This window comes from Carlito syrichta, unplaced genomic scaffold (genome assembly GCF_000164805.1).
Source record: "Carlito syrichta isolate Samal-C Ts95f unplaced genomic scaffold, Tarsius_syrichta-2.0.1 Scaffold288411, whole genome shotgun sequence".
NCBI classification, from domain to species: Eukaryota; Metazoa; Chordata; class Mammalia; order Primates; family Tarsiidae; genus Carlito; species Carlito syrichta.
Genome location: NW_007232507.1, coordinates 241,490 through 258,488, shown reverse-complemented (window position 1 = coordinate 258,488; position 16,999 = coordinate 241,490). Strand labels below are relative to the sequence as shown.

At 35.0% G+C, this 16,999-nt stretch overlaps 1 protein-coding gene across 6 annotated transcripts in view; it reads left to right on the top strand.

Annotated features, from left to right (window-relative positions):
* The window catches only part of CNOT4 (CCR4-NOT transcription complex subunit 4), a 151,485-nt gene that overhangs the window by 83,610 nt on the left and 50,876 nt on the right, over positions 1-16,999 (top strand). For 3 of the 6 annotated variants that reach the window (XM_008053726.2, XM_008053725.2, XM_008053728.2), the window contains exons 4-7: positions 6,264-6,350; positions 7,431-7,532; positions 8,239-8,364; positions 11,118-11,242. In XM_008053726.2, the coding sequence (XP_008051917.1) occupies positions 6,264-6,350; positions 7,431-7,532; positions 8,239-8,364; positions 11,118-11,242 (440 nt within the window). Of the gene's footprint in view, positions 1-6,263; positions 6,351-7,430; positions 7,533-8,238; positions 8,365-11,117; positions 11,252-16,999 lie in introns of all 6 variants that reach the window. The other 3 variants (XM_021710303.1, XM_021710302.1, XM_021710304.1) reach the window with 1 other exon arrangement.

The window sequence follows — 16,999 nt, the reverse complement described above, 5'->3', positions numbered from 1 at the left end:
GTCACCGCAGCCTCAACCTGCTGGGCTCAGGTGATCCTTCCACATCAGTCTTCCAAATAGCTGGAACTACAGGCACATGCCACCATGCCCAGCTAATTTTTAAATTTATTGTAGAGATGAAGTCTCGCCAAGTTGCCCAGGCTGGTCTCAAACCCGTAGGCTCAGGCAGTCCTCTCACCTTGGCCTCCCAAAGTTGCTGGGATTATAGGAATGAGCCACTAGGCCCAGCCTTCATTAGTTTTAAAACTCAGGATTTGAACAAGATTCTGAAGTCCTCTTTTGTGCTGTAATCTGTGAAAATTGGCTAATGATTTTGTTTTGCTGTTAAGGCTAACGTGATATGAAATACTCTGTTTCTTTCCTCTTTTCTGTAGCTATGTAAGGACCAACAGTGGTGATGCAGTTAATTGAATCCACTAGCAATCTTAATAACCTGTATTTTAAAATCCTGCCCAAGTAGTAATTCTTGGCCTTTCAGTACTGTTGCGATGCCTTGTCATCATTACTTATTCATCCTAAGCCAATTTGGGAAAAGAGGAAGAATTTAATAAAGTGAAATAAAGAACCAAGTTCTCTGTCATTCATTTGGGGTTATGGGAGATCTTAACCTTTTTTGCTTACTTCCTCTTTTTCTCTCCTTCCACTACCAGTCTTAATATAGTAATGTTAAACTCATTCTTTCCTTGAATCCCTTGGATATACATCTGCTAATTTTCAGTTTCTTATGTACCATAAGGTGCTGATTAGATTGTTGGAAAGTCAGTTAGAAGAAGCTGATGACAGCTGGAGTATTTTACTTCAGTAGGAAAGAGGTGGATTTGGGAGATCTTCTGGAAGTACTCCTTGAGAAGAGTTTAAAATAATATTCATTATGATACCAATCAGAGGGAGGATTATAGTGAATGTGCTTGGCTAAGTGTGTTAAAGTCCCAGAAGGAGGAATTTTAAGGCGTATAATATCTGTTTTTGTAAAAATTAATTTAGAGAAGATAATAAATATTCATGATGAGTTTACTGCATGTTGAGGCTGTATAGGGCTTCAAAATCAGTAGAGGCGAAAGTCAGGGAGATATTACTAAGAAGGATCTATCTGGGTAACAAACATGGAGGCACCACAGAAATTACTAGGATCTAGGTCCAGGGATGCTGGGAGTAGTGGTTTATGTGATACTCAGGAGACCATCAAGCTTTTTCCAAAGCCAAAAAGAGTGGTCAAGAGTTTATCCAGAAAAAGGCTTATTCAGTAAGAAATTGTTAAGGAGAGAACTCACTTTAGGACTGTGACTCAACTTCAGCAGCCCGCTCTCCCTTTATTTTATTTATTTATTTTTTTGAGCTAGTGGTTACTCCTCAGGCAGAAGAATCCCACCTCATCCTTGATTGTTACCTTGAATACTAACTCAGCTTTGCACTAACCCTTCTATCTTCCTCTTTCACCTCTGCCTTTTTTCTAATCAAGGGCACTCTGCCTATATTTATTTCTAGTAATCTTGTCAATTAGAATTTACTTTTGTCTTTCTGAAACTGCTACTCCAGTAAGCTGATGGAACTTTTATCTTGATTTGAGAGCTCTTAGATATGGATGTGCTTGTTTTTTGATATATCTTGAGTTTGGTCAGCTGTAGTACTGGTGGCATATGGTGCAGCACCCAATAACTCGATGAAATTAAGCCACAGACTGAACCTGATATTTAGATGATAGGGTTTCTTATCTTTTCTTTTGGGTGTGTGACTTTTTTTTTTTTGAGTAGGAGTCTCACTCTGTCTCCCAGGCTGAAGTGCTGTGGCACACTCATGGCTACTGCAGCCTCAACCTACTGTGATCAGGCGATCTTTCCACCTCAGCCTTCCAAATAGCTGGAACTACAGATGCATGCCACCACGCCTGGCTAATTTTTTGATTTATTATAGATTCGAGGTCTCACCATTTTGCCCAGGCTGGTCTCAAACGTGCGGCTCAGGCAGTCCTCTCACCTCCACCTACCAAAGTGTTAGGATTACAGGTGTGAGCCACTGTGCCCAGCAGATTTTGTTTATTTATAGAGATTTCTTATTTCCATTTCAAATGACCCCAGTAACATTAATCTGAAGAACTATTGTACAGAAGGAAATTAGTCTAGGTGGTGACTAGTGTTAGTACTTTATTATTAGTCTAAGTATACCTAAAAGATTACTGATTTTATGCATTTGAAATAATTATTGCTTGGTAAGAGGACAATTACTTTTCTTAAACATTTTAAATTTATATGTGTAACCTTTTCTGCTTTTGGAAAACTTAGCCAGCTTTGCTAAAAAATTTCAAAAGGTGTTTCAAATCGTTAGTATAACTTTCAAATCATAGATGTTCCTTGTAATTTACTTGTCTTTGAATGATTAACCATTTGAAATTTGACTAAATTCTGATGAACAAAACAGGAGAGTTAAGGAATAATTAAAGATTATTGTGAAAATTATTTTTGTACACTAGAAAGCTTTATACCAAGATTGATTGTCAAGTATATTCATTTATTGGTCAGTAGAAAAAAATATCGTAGAAGATATGGTAATTAGAGACTGATTAGATTTGGGGTAATGATGATCATCTTAGTCCCAAAATTTTAGATTTGTAGGGGCTTATCCATTCATTCTGCAAATTAATACTTGAATATTTACCATGTTCTAGATACATCAGTTAGCAAGCCAGATACAGTCTTTACCTTTAACAAGCTTACAAACTAGTGGAGAAGACATAATGCTTACATATGTACTGGGCATTTATAAAAAAAGTACTTAGGACTTTGGGGAATTAAGAGTAGGGTACTTAGCTAGTGTGAAGATTTCCAAAACACATCTCTGAGGATAGGATAATTAGTGTGTAGGCTTGATGACCCTAATAGGTATGTGTTAGGCAGCAAATAAGGGCAGTAATATTGCAGGTATGTGTGGTAGCCTAAGAGAGCAGCTTATTTGAGGAACTAAAAGTCTTTGAAGACACAGCATTTCATTTTACAAATAAGAAACTGAATACTATTCCATTGTATTCTGTACTGATGATTGACCTGTTGTTTATCCATCCATCCATTTACTCACTTCTCTGTCCATCTGATTACCATGTCTTTGTTTTTCTCTGTAGTATCCATGAATACTTGACTGTGTTCCCAAAGAATACATAGCAAGGCATTTTGGTCATTAGGCATGCCATTGGACACTTATAATTCTGTCATATAGCCTTTTGTATTCTATATTAGTGGTAAAACTGACTGCCTGTGAAGTAAATATGTGGCATTAAGTTTATAGACAGTATGCTGATATATAGGGTGTTCTGTGTACTTCTCATATCCTTATTCACTAGAATACTATTTTTGCTGGTTGTTTAGACAGAATCTGGAATGTTCAAGTTAATAGGCAAAGTTTAAGTCCTTTGAGTTTCCCTTGCCTAAACAACCTATTTCTTATCAACCACTGGCCATTTGCTAATACTTGAGGCCTCTCAGTGTTATATAGCCATGTAATTCTTTTGGTTTGATGATTAGACGGTTCAGTTTTTTCAGTAAGCATTTATTGAGTAGGGTCTACTAAGACACTAAGCATGCACTTATAAACAAGGTAGTACCTGCTTATTTATTTACAACAGTAACAGTACATATGAGAAGTGCTGTGTGCTATGGAGGTACAAGGGATGGCACTTGACCTTGGGGAGGAGGCATGTACCTCTAACCCTTTGCTGTCTTTGGGATAAAGTGCTTCTGGCACAGAACTGTACAAATGCTTCTGGATGAGAAAGACTTCGATCTGCAAGTGATTTGTTTGACTGGAGAATTAGAGTGCAGTGGTGAGAGATAAGATTGGCAAGGTAAGTGTTGATGGATCATGAAGGGCTTTCTAACCATACTGAGGAGTTTGTACTTTATCCTATAGGCAATGGAAAACTGTTGAATGTTCTTAAGAACAGAGTGACATGGCTAGATTTGTGCCCTGAAGATACCATTCTTGCTTCAGTGTGGACATGCCAGTGTAATTATATACCAATCTCATGCTATAAAGGTGTTTTATCCAGACATTTGCCAGAAAGCTATTTCCATAAACCAGTGTTCTTCAACCTTATCAGACTCAGTGCTCACTTTTTGAAAACTAATGCTTTATGGTACTCCTTAACTTGCATGAAATGACTTCTTAATAATATAATCTGTCTATACACATAATTTTAAAATTTGTATAAAGGAGAAACAAGGGGGGAGAGTAATTATAAAAAGACAGCTTCTACATATAAATACTGAGGCATAGCTGCTCTAGAACCCTGCTCTTTAAGGTGGGCATCTGGGCCAGTAACATTATATCACTGGGAGCTTATTAGGCAAACTCTTATGCCCCGCCTTAGAACTGCTGAATCTGAATCTGCATTTTAACTAGATCCTCAAATGATTTGAATGCATGTTCAAGTTCTTAAAGTACTGTTTCACACTACATAATGAAGTAGTAAGATGTTTACCCGTAGTTGTAGAATCACTGAATGTGACAACCTCAAATGCAGATTTTTAGAGGTGTATGTACTGGCAGCTCGAGTTCTATGAAGTGAAAAGGATGTGATGTTTCTGAGACAACTTAGTAAAATTTTAAACTAAGCATGTGTAGTCTTCCCTGAAATACATATTTACTTTCCTACAAATTTGATGTATGTCAAAACTGGGCAAATGCTTTGTGTTTATATGTGATACGGAATTTGTTTCTAGGTTCAGTTAATTATAAACAGACTTCTCAACTTCATGAATGTCTTATAGATGTTCAAAAATTGTGCAGGACGATTCTGTCATACAGGGCTAGCCTGATCCTTGTAAGATGTTCCTAGCTCCCATCCACTGAACACCAGTAGTGTCTCCCAGTCATTTTCATGGTCTCCCCTAATAAAAGCTTCTGCAAATTTCCAAAATGCCCCCTTGAATGTTTCCTTCATTGAGAACTACTCCCAACTTATACAGGATATGAGATGCTGATGCAGGACAACCTGTGACCAGCCCTTCAGAGTGATGAGTATTTTCACTGTGTGACCGATTGCTGAGTTGGAAAAAAGATTGAAAGCCCATATAATCACCTCACCTTCTAATCCATTAGAATTAGCTATATAACAAGCATAACACTCCTATACTTACAAGCACCTAAAATAAAACTTGGTGAGATTAATTACTTTATATTAATTAGGTTGAAGACTAAGAATTAATGACATGGCAGCCACAGACTGTTTCATGAAGCTCTGATCCTATCAAATGCATAACGTTAAAGCTAAATTAAAAGTGTGTAAGAATATTAACAAATTTGAGTGGAAAGAGGAATACTTTGCAGACACTTGAATTTGTACTTGCAGAAAGTTTTCATTGAGAGAGAACTTGCTATTTGGATAGATTGTAGCAAACGTAGGTCTAAAGGTAAATTCTAGGAAAACAATTTAGTCTTGAGGTAGCTGCAACTCATAGGAGAGGTTTTTATATTAAGTTACATACTGGTCAAATTTGCCAAGGTTAAGTTTTTAAGGGAAGCTGAAAGAATGCACATAGTGATCACAAAGTAAAGGAGGTGAGGCATGTATGAGGGGAAATAACCACCAAGAAGTCACCAGGAAATAAAAAAATGTATAAATTTGTTTCCCAAATGTTATTTACCAGGAAAAGTGGGGAAAAAAACTCTAAAAAACCCACAAGACAATTGAGAGGTAGTAAAATTGACATAGAAACTATATACACAATGATAAGTTGTAAGGCATAGAAGGTGGAGGGAGAACTCTGTTATCATGTTTGGAATTTGTAGCTTATAAACAATGTTTTAGTATATACCAAATAGTATATACAACAGACTTATGAGTAAAGACTGTCTCTACTTAGTCTGCTCTTTCAATTTTATCTCCGCCTTTAATATATAATTTTGGTCATTATTTTGGAAATTACTTTCTTACAAGGATCATTTATTAGTGACAGTGTAGTTAAGCTCTTTGATCTGATTTGTTTAAGAATACTGTGAAGATAAGGTTCCATAAATTATTGGTGTAGATATTAGAACATAGTAAATAATACCAAACTTAGTGAGTTTTGGTTTCTATTCAGGGGGTCAAAAAAAGAATAACTTTTAGACTCTCTTTATTTACTGTAGATTACCTAGAAAGTTGTCACATTTATTAGAAAACTTTAAAAATTACTATTTTTCTTTCACTAAAGAGAGATGCTAGATGTCTCCATTGTAAGGATAAAGTTGATGAAAATGGGACAGTTTATACCTTATTTCTTCTTCTTTTATAGGTTTTAAAACGACCAGAATATTTTGGGAAGTTTGGTAAAATACATAAAGTTGTCATCAATAATAGCACATCATATGCAGGCTCACAGGTAACTAATTATAGGGATTTTTGCCTTTCCGCCTGTAGTCTGAGCTTGACCTGGGCTGATGAGAAGAATTTGCTTTCTGTGTTTAGAAAACTGGAGGAACAAGGATTTAAGCAGTATAGTGACCTCTATTGGTAGTGTCGGGGAGTTTTTGGTGCTCATTTGACCTTTCTAGTACTTAACAGTGAATTGATAGTAATAAGAGGGAAATAGTAAAACAAAAATCATAGTGATAGAGTGAAGGGAAGGAGAAACTGAACCTATTATCAGGCAATCTGGATGATTAGATAATGATTTCTAATTCATAATATTTTCAGATATTGAAAACTGAATAGAGTATATTTGTTATGCTGGTGTTAGCAGATAGACTACTTTTATAGATTGCTTTTGTTTTTGAGAGAACTTCATTTGGCAAGTGTCTTTACATCTTATTTTCTTTGTTTTTTGTTTTGTTTTGTTTGAGTTGGAGTCTCACTGTGTCGCCAGGCTGGAGGCAGTGACACATTCACGGCCACCCCAGCATTGACCTGCTGGGCTCCAGTGATCCTTCTGTCTCAGCCTTTCAAGTAGCCAGAACTACAGGTGCACATTACCACGCCTGGCTAATTTTTTTTTTTAATTTACTGTTGAGACAAGGTCTCACCATGTTGCCTGGGCTGGTCTTGAACCTGCAAGCTTAGGCAATCCACTCATCTTGGCCTCCCAAAGTGCTGGGATTACAGGCTGAGCCACCAAACCCAGCCTACTACATCTTACTTTTTAATCTAAGTTTCAGAATTCTTTATAACCTTAATGAGCCTGTCAAATTACTTTTCAGAAAATAAATGCCAAGCCAAGATAATATTTTATTCATATATGTTATAGCATACTTAAAGTCAAATTTAAAAAAATTAAAATTATTGCTTTTAAATGAGGTAGTGTATTGTTTAATCAAAACAGCTACTACATCTGATTATTGTCATTATTGTTAACAGTAGTAGTAGTAAAGACCTTTAGAATTCCCTAGGTTGCAAGATTTATTTTTTCTTTTTGTTATTGCTTAATCTGAAACTAATAACAGTGGATGGGCTGTCTTCACTTTAGGGTCCAAGTGCCAGTGCTTATGTAACCTATATCCGGTCAGAAGATGCTCTCAGAGCCATACAATGTGTCAACAATGTGGTAGTAGATGGCAGAACACTTAAGGTAATATGGTCCTCTTGATTTTTTTTTCTTTTAGGAGGGGAGGGATAAGATGTAATAAATAGAGGCGAACCTAGCAGTTATATATTCAATCTGAAGACAGATAATTTGAAGATTGCATCTTAGGTACCCATACCATCCAGTGATAGCTAATTTGTTTACTGCTGACTATCTTACTAGGTGGGAATAAATACATTCATTATTAGGGGATAATCTTAAAAAATCTCCAGTTTTTATGTGTATTATTTTGTGAAAATGGAACCATTATTCTTCTCATCAGAAATGGGTAATGTTCTGGTTTGTTGTCCTTAATATTTACACATTGACTCAGGTTTGAGTGAAGAGTTCCACCAAGCATTGCTTTATGTAAATGGAAGAAAGAAGGATAGCATAATTATTAAAAGGAATTTGCCTTTCTTTAGGCTTAACCACCCATAACATGGAACAGATTTTTGCCTACCTTCTCTCTTGATGTCCAGGGAAGATGATTTGGGTGTTCAAGTTTTGGAAACCATAGACAAGTTTTCTTTAGTTCTTCCACATGAGCATCATCCATAATAAATCCTACTAGTAATGGCTCAGTTCTGTAGTATTCACATCCATATTAATTATTTTGTCTGTGCAGGTGAAGTGAAAACACTAAACGTGGAAATTCTCATTATGGTATCAGTTCACATTTTGAGTCCTCTTTTCCCTCTTTTTCCTGCAGGCATCTTTAGGTACAACAAAATACTGCAGTTACTTCTTAAAGAATATGCAGTGTCCAAAACCTGACTGCATGTATCTACATGAATTGGGTGATGAGGCGGCCAGTTTCACTAAAGAGGAAATGCAGGTAGTAAAGTCATATAAATTATCAACTTTGTGGAAAAGGGAGTACTTTTTTTACAAATTAAAATGGCAAAAGCAAAAACTAGGGACTTAATTTTTTTTTAAAAATACAGTATTACTTTAAAGTAGTATTTTACAAACAAAATATTCAGTGAAATGTCAGTTCTGCAGGATATTGTTACAATAAAAATGGGTGTGTTTAAAATGCTGGATTAATGAAGATAAACAAGTTTCTTTGCTTTGGGAGTTCTCAGAGTCTTTAATATGCTAATACATATCCAAAAGGAGGATATACAGCCATCCTACAGATGCAACCAGAACTTAATTGACCAAGGAAAACACTTTGGGAAATGCCACTTTAAGAGGAATGTTAACAAAATGAAAGCTAAGTGGGATTCTGTAATTATTAGTTGTTTTGTGGATTCAATCTCTACTCTTTATAGAGCATGCTAGAAAACAATCTGACAAGCAATGCTGATAAGTTAACATCATTTTTATAAAATGATTCTTCAATGAAAGTGTCCAGAGTCAGTATCCTGTAAAGGGTGAATTACAGCCTAAGTATTTATTCTGTGTTCTTTTTTACATTTCCTCTTCTCCTGTCTTCTTTCAATTTGTAGTATAAACATGCCTTTACAAGTAAAAATGTTGACCATACAGCATATTAAATGAGGATTATACCAAAGCACAATGCTATACTTCCCTATTATAGATGAGGACTTCAGATTGTTGCTGTGGACTTTTCAGGAATACTTCTCATTTAGAAGGTGGGGGGCATTCATTGCTACCTTTCATTCTCCAGTTCAAACTAGAGAAAGTCTGGTAGGGGCTCCTTTAAGATAAGATTGTAAAATAAAATGGAGTATTACCTTTTTTTGACTTGGAGCTAGTACAGATTAAATCCCATTATAATAAATACATTAGAGTTTCTTGATAGTATGGTCTTTGTGATGCAAAATGTTCAGATATGGTCTGTCTGATATTTAACAAGGATGGATTACTTACTGATTTCTTAATAAATGTCTTGTTTTGTTTTTGCATACAACTTTCTTGAATGAAATACAAGATAGAACGAAAATTTTAACTGGTGGAGGACATACTTATATCACCTTTTCTAGTGCAATGAAAATTTTTGCCTAGCAAAGAATTTCTAGACCCCACCCAGTTGTTCTCATTTAAAATATTACTAAACAATAAAAGAAAATGTACAGACAGTCCTTTGGAACTTATTTGTAATGGGATTTATCCTGTCTTTATGAACTGCCCCTGTAAAGTCATTTTAATATCAGATTGAGCTCTTTGTGGCTAATGAAAGCCACAGTATTTTCTAAAGTATTGATTATAGAAAGAATTTTGTAGGTTTTTCATGTTTTAAAGATGTAAAAGTCACATCTAAATGTATTTTTTTAGTTTAAACTTCATTTCATAGTATTGTCCTGAACTCCTCTTGCTCTTTTACCTGAGTTTAAGATTACCCTGAAAGGGGATTTCTTTGTTAAACCTTGCTTAGTGTGAAAAGGAAATTTGAATAAAATTTCTCATGGCAAAAATCAGAAAATCTTTCTTTGTTACTGTGTAACTGGAGATTTAGGCCATGGGAAATATTTATAGATCCAACTGAAACCACTAAGTGGCCTCTCAGAACAGGGAACAATGCATTGTGCAGTGTACATGATATAAATGGTGCCCAATTAAATGACATTACCCTCACTTGTTATCTATCATGTTGCTTTTGTTTTGGTCTGTTCCATTTTGGGTTTGCCGTAACATCTATTTAGACCATAATTTTAAAATAATTAACGTCCCTGAAGGTAAGTAAAAATATTCTTCCTTTCACAGTATACATGTGAATAATGAAAAGTTACTCAAAGTAATTTTATTATTATTTATTTTTGTGTCTGATTAGCTTCCACAGGCATCTTTGCCTTATTTCTCTCATACAGCTACCCAGCTACAGTAAATACAGCATTCTCTTGTGTATAGAGCAGGTGCTGGCAAACTTTTTCTGTAAAAGGAGAGTTTGTAAATATTTTAGGGTTTCTGAGCTATGCGGTGTCTGTCATAACTACTTCACTCTGTCTCTGTTGCAGTATTCCAGAATACTGTAGCAGAACAGCAGCCGTAGATAGTATGTGAATGAATTGGCATGATTTTGTTCCAATGAAAATTTATTTACAAAACAGGCAACTGGCTATATAAACTGCTGACCCTTGATCTAGAGTTAAAATACATTAATTTTTATTTTGCTCTTGGTAACAACAGAGGAGAGCGTGAAAACAAATTGATAAAATTTTTACTTAATTCCAAGATATTCATAGTAAAAGTGTTCCTCTGTGTATAACTTACATTGTTAATCTCTAAATTTAAAAGGAGGTTGATCAATTTTGAGTGATTTTTAGAAAACTCAATAATGACTTGTTAGATTACTTAATTCTTATATGAAAGATTTGGAAGTAAGTTGTAAATGAACCTTACAGTTTTTGAGCTAGCAAAATATTCTCTCTTTAATGTTTTTCTATATAATAAAGAGGTTGATTAAATGCCTTAATTTAATTAATGTAATTTATATAATGTAGTTTTGTTGGAATAACTTCATTGGTCCATAAGTTTTGTGGTATCATCCTCACAGATTTCCCTGACTCCATGATAACACCTTACATGTTTTATTTAAGGTATACTTAATAATTTAGAAAGTTATTTGGTGTTTTATACCAGTCATTTTATGAGTCCCACTGCAGTTTTAATTTCTTTCATTAGGCAGGTAAACACCAAGAATATGAACAGAAGCTGCTTCAAGAATTATATAAACTAAATCCCAATTTTCTTCAGCTATCCACGGGTTCAGTTGATAAGAATAAGAACAAAGTGACACCACTGCAGAGGTATGATACGTAAGTATTGATACTAGTATAGTCACACATCTTATCCTTATATCTGTCAGTCTTCTCTCCATTCTACATCTTTTTCAAACAAAAGCCTTGATGACAGGGTCTGTTATTAATGCAGAATTGAGAAATGGTTAGTCACCATTTCTGCGTTTGAATATTTGCTACCTGCTGTTCTCTGGTGCAGACTACCCTGATACTGGGAAAACCTTCCTTATTAAAGAAGAAATGAAGGAATGTTAGGTATTTAAAAGGCTTTTATCACCTAATTAAGATTCCCTCTGATATAATATGGGGGGAAAGTACTATAAAAGGGGAAGGGGGAGTTATTTGAAGGAAGCATTGTGTGTTGGGGACACAAATATTCATGAATGCCTAGTTCCTGGAATCATTTAAGTCTTTTATATTGTGTGAGTGAGGAGAGTATCCCATATTCAGAATCTTACTCATAGAAGACAAGTCCTCTCCTATCTTCCATCTCTAACAAGGTTTGGGTAGATTATGTTATGTCGATGTTTAAACAGATTTATAGTCTTCAGTACTGAGTCTCATTCTGATATGGTGATCTTCATATCTTGGATTATACTTGGTTATGGCCTGCCAGAAAATCATATACTTAATAAATATAATAGTTTTGGGATTTTACTCTATCTTGAACTTCCTTTAAGTTTGTTGTATTGGAATTATTTTTTATTTGATAAGTTTAGCTTTTATCAAAAGAATTTAAAAAATAGATACAATTAATTTGAGTATGTTGATGGTCTTCATTTCAAAGTTAAATTTGTTTAAATGATGTTTTAATGTCGGGGTATTATATATTATAGCACAGTATCTTTAGTACTAAAATAATGTAAGAGTCATTTTCAAATGCAGCTAATAACTACATGGATTGTTGTCTGAGTCCATTTCTTCAAAAAAACATTCTTCTGTTTAAATTTTTGAAGTCCTTGTTTATTTCTTTTGGTATTAAAGATTATTTAAATATTAAAGACTATTTACTTTTTGTTTATTTATTTGGAGTCAGAGTCTCTGTCACCCAGGCTGGAGTGCTGCGGCATGATCACAGCCTTAACACAGCCTTGACCTCGTGGGTTCAAGTGATCCTGCTGCTTTAGCCTCCTGAATAGCTAGGACTACAGGCATGCACCACTATGCCCAGCTAATTTTTTTATTTTTATTTTTGTAGAGAAGAGGCCTTGCTGTATTGCCTAAGCTGTTCTCAAATTCCCGGGCTCAAGCAGTCCTCTCATCTCTGCCTCCCAAAGTGTTGGGATTATAGATATGAGCCACCACACCCAGCCATAAAGACTATTTAAATTTAAATACTTAAAATATACATGCACACTCATACATATATATACATACACACACACACACACACACACACACACACACGTGTATATATGTATGTAAATGTAGCATAGACCATAAAGCAAAACATAACATTACTGTATTATAGTAAACTATATACAGTTTGTTTATATAAAAGCTAAATCTAAACAAAGATTTTTCTGTTTTGATAAGGTTTGATGTTTTCCTTTGATATTTTGTACCTTTTTCTAGCCCTGCATGTTTATTTTATGATGAGTCTTATGTTACTACTTACCAGTCACCATCTCTGTAGTGCTTGGTATAGGAATGAGGCTATTATAGTAAACATTTATTTTAGATACTTGTAACATTTATACATGTCATTGATCTTATTAAAAATGTTGTCATTCTAATTAAAGTCATATTCTGGGCTTATAGCCCCTAGCGATTTCCGAGCAGAAATGTAAAATTTAGATTATCTTTTTGAGATAACGTTTGTTATTTTTTGAATATAAAAGTTATATGTCTTTATTGAAAGAAATGTGAAAAATTAATGGACACACACAGAAGAAAATAAATATTGTATGTAATTTCAATATCCAGTGCTTTTCACTGAGTATAGCAGGCCCTCAAATAAAGTTAATTTGCTCAACATCATTTCATTATAGCATTGGTGAGAAAAAAAATAGATTCCCAGCTGGGCTACTGTCTTTGTGGAGTTTGCATGTTTCTCCCCATGCGTGCATGGGTTTTCTCTGGGTACTCTGGTTTCCTCCCACATCTCAAAGCTATTCATGTTAGGTGAATCAGTATGTCCAAATTGTCCTAGACTGAGTGAGTGTGGTTATGTGTGTGAGTTGTACCCTATGATGGAATGCTGTCTTACTAGGGTCAATTCCTGCCTTGTGCTCTGAGCTGCCAGGACACACTTCGGCCACCTGCAGCCCTGAACTGGAGTAAGCAGGTTGAAAAATGAATGAATGAATAAATACAAATCATTATAAAAAATTTTTGTAAGGTATATGATAATTAAACAAATACATGACAGTAAATGATGTGGCATGAATGTGCACAGTGAGTCTACCGTGTGGGTTATTGTTTGTGTTTGAAACCATGGTAGTAGGAAGTGCTTCAATCTACCATCACTACAATCACTGTCACTCACTAATTCACCCCAAATAGGATAAATAACTATCTTGTTTTTATTAATCTTGCTTAAGTGTATGTATAGCTTAATATTAGAAGTGTTTGAGGTCTTTGCAAGTTTGGTGATATTTTGTGACCAAATATATGCCAGAGGAACTTAACTCTTGTAGTATCAATTAGCCTATGATAAAACTAGTTTCATCCTGTCATTTTACAGTACCAAGAACTTATCAGTGACTTCCTGTACTCTCCTAGCATTATGTATTTCCTAGTGGTCTTTTTCCTTCTGATGAATACACACACACACACACACACACACACACACACACACACACCATTATTCACAAAATATCTTGGTTTGCTACACTTGAAAACCTAACACACATTAATAGGACTATTTCCCCATGTCATAAAAACAGTTGTCTGTGGCTTTATAGTATTTCATTATATATGAATATTGCAAATTTATTAAGCCAGTCTTCTGCCATTGTATATTCTGTTTTGACTTTGGTGATATTACATATAACACTGTGATGAACATCCTTTTGTATAAGTGTTATATGGTTATAACATATAAATGGTTATAGCTTAGATTGTAGAACTGCTGGGTCAAAGAATATGAGAGGACCTATTTCTTTGAATTGAGTATAATGTTTTCTGCATATTTGCCAATGTGATAAGCAAAAAAGTCTGTCTCATTTTAATTCATATTTGATTAATAGAGTGAACTTCTTATGTCCTTTGAACCTGTTTCCTATGTTTTGTGTTTTTAAGTGTTTTATGTAATTTGCGAAGGTATGACTTTCCTAGTTAGTTGGTATATTATTTGTGCTTCAAAATACATTTAATTTATAAATAAATCTTGGAAATCTTTGTATTTGACAGCATTGAGTTCTCCCAATCATTAGCATGACATACGTCTCTAAGTTTTGTGAACCTTTGGGAAAAGATTGTTTTTGTTTTGTTTTGTTTCTGTTTTATTGTATTGGATCTCCCACTACCTCTTCGTGTTTGAAAATCCCTAGGCTGAAAATTAAAGAACAGCATTAGACTAGCACAGGCATTTTTGTCTCAATCTTTACTTTTATGGGGATAAGTTGGAGTCTCATTCTGTGTTTTGGACTGGAATTCAGTGGCATACTCACAGCCACCTTAGGCTCGACCTGCTGGGCTCAGGTGATCCTTCTGCTTCAGCCTTACAAGTAGCTGGAGCTACAGGCATATGCCGCCATGCCCAGCTAATTTGTTTTATTTATCATAGAGACGAGATCTCGCCATGTTGCCCTGGCTGGTCTGGAACACGTGGGCTCAGGCAGTCCTCTCACCTCAGCCTCCCAAAGTTCTGGGATTACAGGCATGAGCCACCGCTACTGGCCTTATTTTCTCATAAGTATGCTTTTGAGAAAAATTTAGCTGGGTGTGGTGGTACATGCCTATAATCCCAGCTACTTGAGAGGCTAAGGCAGGAGGATCACTTGAACTCAGGAGGTCGAGGCTGCAGTGAGCCGTGTTTGCATCACTATACTCTAGCATGGGCAATAGAGCGAGACACTCTCCAAAAAAAAAAAAAAGAGAGATGATAAGTAAAATTTTGATCATTTATTTGGGATAAGTATTTTTAAACACAGTACAAAATACCTTGTTATTTCTAATTCACTGAGTTTTTCATTTAGGTTGGAAATGAATATTGGAATTTATTAAAAGTCTGACATTTATAAAAAGTTTTTAGCTGTTGCTTATTTTTGCGATCAGTTATTAATAGATATACTAATATTTGATTGACTTTGCCTTCATTATAAAGTATACTCTCAGGTAATTCGTAGAACACATTCATAACTGTTTTGGTAGCAGGAGAAGAATGTGCTAGGAGTCATAAGTTGTGGGGAGTGGGAGAGAAAAGGGGGGAGGTTTAAAACAAACTCATTTGATAATTTTGTCCAAAGCTAGTGCTACTGAACCTCAGCTGAGATCAGAAAAAATTTTGACATAGGTATCGTATGATACCTGATATAGGAAAGTTTTGGTGAGGGAGGAAGAGGTGCTGTTTTTTGTTTTAATACAGTTACCCAGATGTATTAAGTGACAGTTGGTGGCCCAAGTTACAGAGTTCTTTTTAAAGTTAAATTTTCTGTAATATGTCATTCTGTCTCACTTAATGAGCAAAAATTTTTAAGAAGGAATTTGGCTTTTGCTTTCCCCCATTATGATGAATTTGAGAATATATCAGAGAAAATGAATCCTGAGCTATAGATGTCCTACTTTTCTGTATGAATAAGTTACTTTGAAATGGTGAATACAAGTGATTATGGTAAGAAACCATGCAGTAGTGAACTTTAAGGACTGGGTAACTTATTACTTTTAAGTTCAGGTCTTTGAAATGTCTTCATTTATTGAGATACTATTTGTGAACCAGCTAAAAATTGTGAAAGGAATAGTAGCTAGGTAGGCTACTGTGCCCAGGACAGTGAATTATGGGGTATGCAGATAACTCAGTGTAAGTGGTTATGACTTGATAACGTGAATAGATGGACTGTACATTCCAAGGAATTGATGGCATTTTAGGAAAAATTTTCCTAAACCAAAGATTGGTGACTGTAGTGGGTTGGCTAAAGAAATGGTAAAAGGAAGACATCTTTTTAGATTAAATTCCTATACTTTATTAATTTTTATTATACTTGAGAGAAAGAATACACCTTTAAAGAATACAGCTTGCTGAAAATCCAGTATCAACTCTAATTGACTGAGGTATAGTCAGAATACCTTAGTAAGTCAGCAGAATGGAAGTTGTCACTGCATGAATCTTATTCTCACATGCTAGCATGATTTGGCGAACTCTTGAGATTTAGAGAAGGTATGGTCCAGAGACTTGCAGAAAAAAGTCTCGAGCAGAATTTGTTATCATGGATAGACCTCAGGATATCTGTGAACTCTGAAATTTTATGTAAAATTTTGCATGTGTGCTCATTTTTCTTGATAGAGAATCTATGACCTAAAAATAGTTACCAATTATTGGTGTAGAGAGCACTGGTCTGCTGATACCTATAAATAGATTAGAGGTGAATTCAGGGGTAGAATAAAACAGTGATTCTCAAAATACAGACAACTGCCGTGAGAAGTGACCTATATTTTGAAAATTGATCTCTTGAAAGATGTTCTCTCTTTTATTATGAGTAAATCAGTTATAGTTCCCCACTTTTATTTTTGCATAAAAGTAAGAGATGTTTACTAGTAAATAAATGGTTGAGTTAAGGTTTGCTAAAATTTTATATTTATATTAAAATCACTGGATTGCGGCCG